The 6,193-nt window shown below is 35.0% G+C and overlaps 1 protein-coding gene across 1 annotated transcript; it reads right to left on the bottom strand.

Moving 5' to 3' along the window:
* Positions 1-4,363: 4,363 nt before the first annotated feature.
* LOC131415643 (olfactory receptor 6C3-like) lies at positions 4,364-5,344 on the bottom strand. Its single transcript, XM_058557470.1, has one exon. It carries the CDS (start codon positions 5,342-5,344, stop codon positions 4,409-4,411), a length of 936 nt encoding a protein of 311 aa, XP_058413453.1. The 3' UTR covers positions 4,364-4,408.
* Positions 5,345-6,193: the final 849 nt, after the last annotated feature.

The following is a 6,193-nucleotide window of genomic DNA, read 5'->3' as shown; positions in this document are numbered from 1 at the left end:
TGACTCCTAAGGCCGTGAGCCGAACAAGGATATATTTGGTTGGAGTAGTGTAGGACATCTTCAAGCACTTAACTCCTCGTTTCAGCTGTTTATTTCTGAAAGCAGATGCGTATTTTTCCCTGCCAGAAAATGTCTTATGTTACTGAGATTTACATATCCTTCCCTCATTTCATCAAAATTAATTCTTACTTGCCTTCTAAGGATCCCTGAGATAGATCACTGAGTCATTCACAATTAAAATTAAAAATAATACTTAACATTGGTTAAATTAGAAGGCTAGAAAACATCTTCATTCTTAACACATCTTGATATTTCTCCTTCCAAAATCCCTACCATCAAGCAAATATTAACAATGACCCTCTAGAGAAACTAGATAATAGCAACTTCATTGATGCTCAAGCTAAGGAAGTGACTCAGTTTTAAAGAATCCTTTAGGTTTGAAGGCTCAAAGAATGCCCTTTTGACAGACTGAGAGAGAAGTTTTGACTGGTTCTACTTCATTTCACGTGTTTCTGTTGTGTTGTGTGGAAATCTCCCTTAGTAATACATTAACTTTGAAAGTCTACTTTTTTTTCATCTTCTATATTTACTCAATTATCTCTTTTTCGGTTAAGCCTCATTAAAAGTCATTAGAAAAATATGGACAGAGTATTTCCAAAGCAGGTTTCTCTGTTGATCGTGTTATCCTGTTTCTTTTTACTTTATTGAAGTGTTCAATAAAATAGTTGTTCATTTTTTAGCTTAATTGTTTAGAGAAAAGGAAAAGAATTTAATTCAGGGTATGGGAACATCTAGCTCAACTTCGTAGTTGCACTAAAATACACATCTGGCACTGCTCAAACATTCTTGACAAATGAACAAGAATTCATTTGAGACCTTCTCTCTGCCTGAATGAAACAAAATCTCCACGGGAGACCCCAGTGAGAGGTTGTAAGAATTGTTTTACTAGAATCGTCTTTTAATATTCTTCATAATTATTCTAGATGACTATTTCCCTGGTGATATCTGAATAATTTGTATTTCTTCATTTCAATAAAGATGAGCAGGTTTAGGTCTCATAGTTCATACATGTATTTCTACTGCGTATAGAAATAAATCCAAGGAAAAGAGAGACCACCAAACCACATTTAATAATATTTTCAGAAATAGTAACACACACCTGTTTATGCCAAATGTCAGCTCATAACCTCATGCTCTCAGTTCATTAACTGACCATCTATAATTTAAACAAGAAAGGAAAAGTAAATAAGTTATTAATAAAATTATGGCATCAAAATTTACTATTAATTTCTTACTTGTGACTTTATAGGGTCAATTTATTATCATAGAACGTATATGGGTTTTGCCATTAAAAAGACATATACAAAATACAAATGAGCCACTTAATAGATTTGTGACTTTGGTTGTCACTTATTTTCTTTAAGCTTCAGTTTTCTGTTCAACATGAAGTTGAAATTTCAAGAGTGTTTTGAGAATTAATTGAAATAATATAAATGAAAGTGCTCTACAATTTATGTGGTACTTAATAAGAGACATGAATACGTGCTTTATTTTTTTATTTTCCTGTCAGTTGGAATTAATTTCTAACTTTGGGAAGGACTTTCATCATAGTTGTAATTAAGCAAAGGCATTATTTATTCCAGTGACATAGTAAGGACTTCTATTATTTATCTCATTTAGTCCTTATAACATACCTATGACACTTTAATTACCTTTATTCCCAAATGAAGAACTGAGGCTCAGAGAGATTACCTATCTTAAATAAATTCATATAGCTGGCAAGGGTCAAATATAATCCCAAACTACCTGAAATTAAAGTCAGTTCTCTTAAACACGGTACCACATAGCCTGTATTCAATTGGAAATGCACAGACGTAGACATAGTAACTTCCTGTCCTTGATTAATAGAGAATGAATAAATTGATACAATAAAACAAAATATACTATCCTTTTTTTACACTTTTTAATATACTCAGTTGCAAATTATAATCCCAATATATGCGCTTTGATTTAATTAAAAGTTGAACTGATAAATACTGAATCAATTACACGGTTTGGGAGACTGTCATTGTCTTCTATATGCCGTACTTACCTCTGCTCTTCATACAGGTTCACAAAAACCCAGAATGGCTGGAACAGTAAAATATTGGCAGATCCCCTTGTTGTAATTTAGGGGAGGCAGCATTTCTCATAGCATTCCCTTTACCATTGAACAAGTATGTTTTCTATCGTCAACATTTTTGTCTTATCTTTCCCATTTTTTCCAGGGAGAAGGTACTTATTTAACTCTAGAGAGTGAGAAAGAATAAATATACAAAAGAGAAAAAAATGTCAGAAGGTGTTTAAAACTCTTTGGCACAGTTTCTACACAGATTTTACCTGCACGAGCTGCTTAATATTTTATTTATTCTATCTGCCACTGGCTCAAGGGGAATAATTCAGTGAATCAAAATTGCCAGAACAGGAATGTACACAACACACAAAGGAATATAAAATATAATACTCATTAGTATTGAAACTGGAAAATGAAGCTTGGGGAACAGTGTCCAATAAGACTAACAAAAAGTAATAACAAACAAACGACAACACTAAGTGTGGAATTTTTTTCCCTTCACATTATTTTTCAGATAGAGGTTAGCAACCAAATTTCTTAATTCCTAATGCAGATTTCTACATAATACTTTATGCCGTTTTTTTAACTGGTAATCTACCACATTGTACTAAGTACATTCATTAACTCCATTATTTTTAATCTGCCTTCTGATAAGAATTTTTGGTACCATAATACTGCCAATACTTTTTACTTTTTTCTACTCACTCTTGTTCATCAGGAATGGCAGTTGAAGACTTTCTTGTTTTGATTTATTAATGTTGTAATTTATATGCAAACTAAATATTCAGAGTTAGTACTTTCCCTTTCTAGACTATAATAATATAATCATGCCCAAATGAGATAGTGTGAATGAACAAAGCCAATAAAATTGTGCCAGTGCTTAGTAAAAGCTATGCAAAATTTTCAGGTCCTTACAGAGTTTCAAATACGTATAAAATAGAGCAGACACAAATTTTTTGTTTATTTTGTTTGGTATCTTCAGATCAGGCTATCATATTGTCTATAATAGTTCAAGACCTCAGGCAAGTTACTCTACTTTTATGAGCATCAATTTATACATTTACAAAAGAGAGATAAGCAGGTCTAATTTGTCATGTATGTGTGAAGATTAAATAAGATCTGGTATAGAACATACCTAGTTCAGCATATGGCACAGAATAAAAGTTTTCTATAGAAGAGGTATTATTATTTATCAAATTCCTATCAAAACTCCAGGAGGCATACGAGTAATGGTAGCTGCCTAAATATTCCTCTATTGCATAATTTTTTTAAAAGATACGGATAAACAAGGAGAGTGTAAGAAAATAAGACATAACACATCTTCACTATAACATATTTTTATTTAAATTTTTAAAGTTTAAGTTATTTATTTTTTTTATTTTTTTGCTGAGGAAGATTCACCCTGAGCTAACATCTGTTGCCATTCTTCCTCTTTTTTTACATATGTGAGCTGCCACCACAGCGTGGCCACTGACAGACGAGCGGTTCCCTGCCCGGGAACCAAACCCAGGCTGCTGAAGCAGAGCGCACTGAACTTAACCACTAGGCCACCAGGGCTGGCCTCGAGCTATAAATTATTTATAAATAGGAAAATAAATATCCAAGTCCATCAGATAAGTGGGAAGAAAATTGGACAGCTACTGCAGATAGTGTGCAAAAAATACGGTTGTTGCAAATATTTAATTTATTTCATATTTCATATAACTTTAAGAAAGAAACTGTTATATTAGTAACAAAAGAAAAATTTAAGACTAAGTTGATTAGGGCCGGCCCCGTGGCTTAGCGGTTAAGTGCACACGCTCTGCTGCTGGCGGCCCGGGTTCAGATCCCGGGTGTGCACTGACGCCCTGCTTCTCAGGCCATGCTGAGGCTGCGTCCCACATACAGCAACTAGAAGGATGTGCATCTATGGAATACAACTAGCTACGTGGGCTTTGGGGAAAAAAATAAATAAAAAAAAACATTAAAAAAAAGTTGATTAAAACAGTGTACACTCCTTCAGCCATCACTGTGCAAAATATTTTTATTATACAGAATACTCAGCAAAGTGAATAATGCTCTATAGCCACTGGTTTTCTATTCAGAATTGTAAATCAATCATTACATGGAACCTGTAGATAGTTTGAAATGAAGACACAACATAGTCACTTTTAGGTTAAAAAGAAAGCTGAGCAAATGAGCTCAGCGTTGCAGGTATCTGTGAGATGGATATAGGAGGACATTGTAGAACTTAGAATTTCATTTTTCCTTTATTGCATCTTCACAATGACATTCATTCATGTTAACACATGCTTTTCATTTGTTTCTAGATAACACTACTTTACGAACCAAGTTTTTGAAAGCTTGTTTTACTTGCTGGTTCCTCAGGGTATAAATAAAAGAGTTCAAGATGGGGGCAATTGAAGTGCTGAGAATAGCTGCTCCTTTGGTCAATGATGCTCTTTCTTTGGCTGAGGGTTTGACATACATGAATATACAGCTTCCATAGGAGATGGAAATGACAATCATGTGAGCGGAGCATGTGGAGAAAGCCTTTTTCCTCTGACTGGCAGACGGGATTCTCAGAACGGTGCTAATGATGCACATATAGGACAGAATCACTAATGCCAATGTGAACAGCAGAGTAACAAAAGCAAAGTGAAAGCCAATCTCTAAAAGCCATATATCTGAGCGTGAGAATTGTAAAATGGGGAAATAGTCACAATAGAAGTGATCAATCACATTGGAAGCGCAGAAATCTAACCAGAGGATAAGCATGAGTGGTGGGAAAACAGTAAGAAAACCTCCTAACCATGAACTAAAGATGAGCAGGGCACAGATTTTCTTGTTCATGATGGTGGTGTAATGGAGAGGTTTACAGATGGCAACATAGCGATCATAGGACATGGCAGTCAGAAGAAAAAATTCAGAGACACCCATGGATATAAAGAAAAATAATTCAGCTAAACAATTGTTATAGGAAATGGTCTTGACTCTAGTGATGATTACTCCCAAAAATCTGGGGATAGAAACACTGGTGAATGTAATTTCTAAGAAGGAGAAATTCCAGAGGCAGTAATATGTAGGATTCTTTAGACAACAGTTTGTCAAGGTGAGGATGATGATGGTTAAGTGTCCAGTGACACTTAATACACAAGTTATAAATAAAAAGGTAAAAATCGCAACCTGATGCTCTGAGTTGTCCGATATGCCCAAGAGTATGAACTCTGTAATCATTGTGTGGTTTCTCATACTGATTTTTTTTCTTTAAGTAAAATCTATTGGTGAAAAACAAAACAAAAAGAAAGAGTAGGAGAATTGTACAGGAATAGAATTCCAGCTTGAGTCCCATGACCAATGGAGAAGAGATGATTAGGAACCCAGTTACCCAAGAGTTGAGCACAAGCTGTTAGGAAAAACACAACTTGCAAGCGTGTCAGTCTTCAGAGAGTGAATTTTCTTTCCATTGATCAGTTCTACATTTCTCTTTTGTGAGCATTATCAAATCTACATAAGAAAAGAAGAACAGGGGGCCAGCTCGGTGGTATAGCGGTTAGGTTCACATCAGTGGCCTGGGGTTCACAGGTTCGGATCCCCGGCTCGGACCTAGACACCGCTGCTCAAGCCATACTATGGCGGTGTCCCATATGCAGAGTGAAAGAAGCTTGGCACAGATGTTGGCTCAGGGACAATCTTCCTCAAGCAAAAAGAGGAAGATTGGCAAGAGATGTTAGTTCAGGGCCAATCTTCCTCACCAGAAAAAAAAGAACAACAAATATATGTTCAATAGTCTTTGGCAAAATGACTCTGAGATATGCATTTGTTCTAATTTTTTAACCCTAAATTCTGGGTTTGAAAAATCATTCTGACACTCATTTTAGAAAGACAAACCTACTGAATGCAATCGGTACAGATTTAAAATAATTGATAGAAAATTGCATGAATGAATGAATTAATTAACTAATGAACAAATGAACAAACATAGCTTTTTCCTAGGGTTTGGGATTTGTTGAATGTAAAGTATTTATCCTAGAATACCTTGTAGCAGAGGTCTTATTCTCCCTGGGACATACTTCTAGAGCTTAACATCTGCACTTGCAA

The sequence above is a fragment of the Diceros bicornis genome, chromosome 17 (assembly GCF_020826845.1).
Source record: "Diceros bicornis minor isolate mBicDic1 chromosome 17, mDicBic1.mat.cur, whole genome shotgun sequence".
In the NCBI taxonomy this organism is placed as follows: Eukaryota; Metazoa; Chordata; class Mammalia; order Perissodactyla; family Rhinocerotidae; genus Diceros; species Diceros bicornis.
The sequence above is the reverse complement of the archived record's forward strand: the minus strand, read 5'-3'. Positions and strand labels throughout refer to the sequence as shown.

Excerpts from the sequence above, each read along its gene's own strand:
- LOC131415643 (XM_058557470.1), bottom strand. The coding sequence starts at position 5,344 with ATGAGAAACCACACAATGATTACAGAGTTCATACTCTTGGGCATATCG.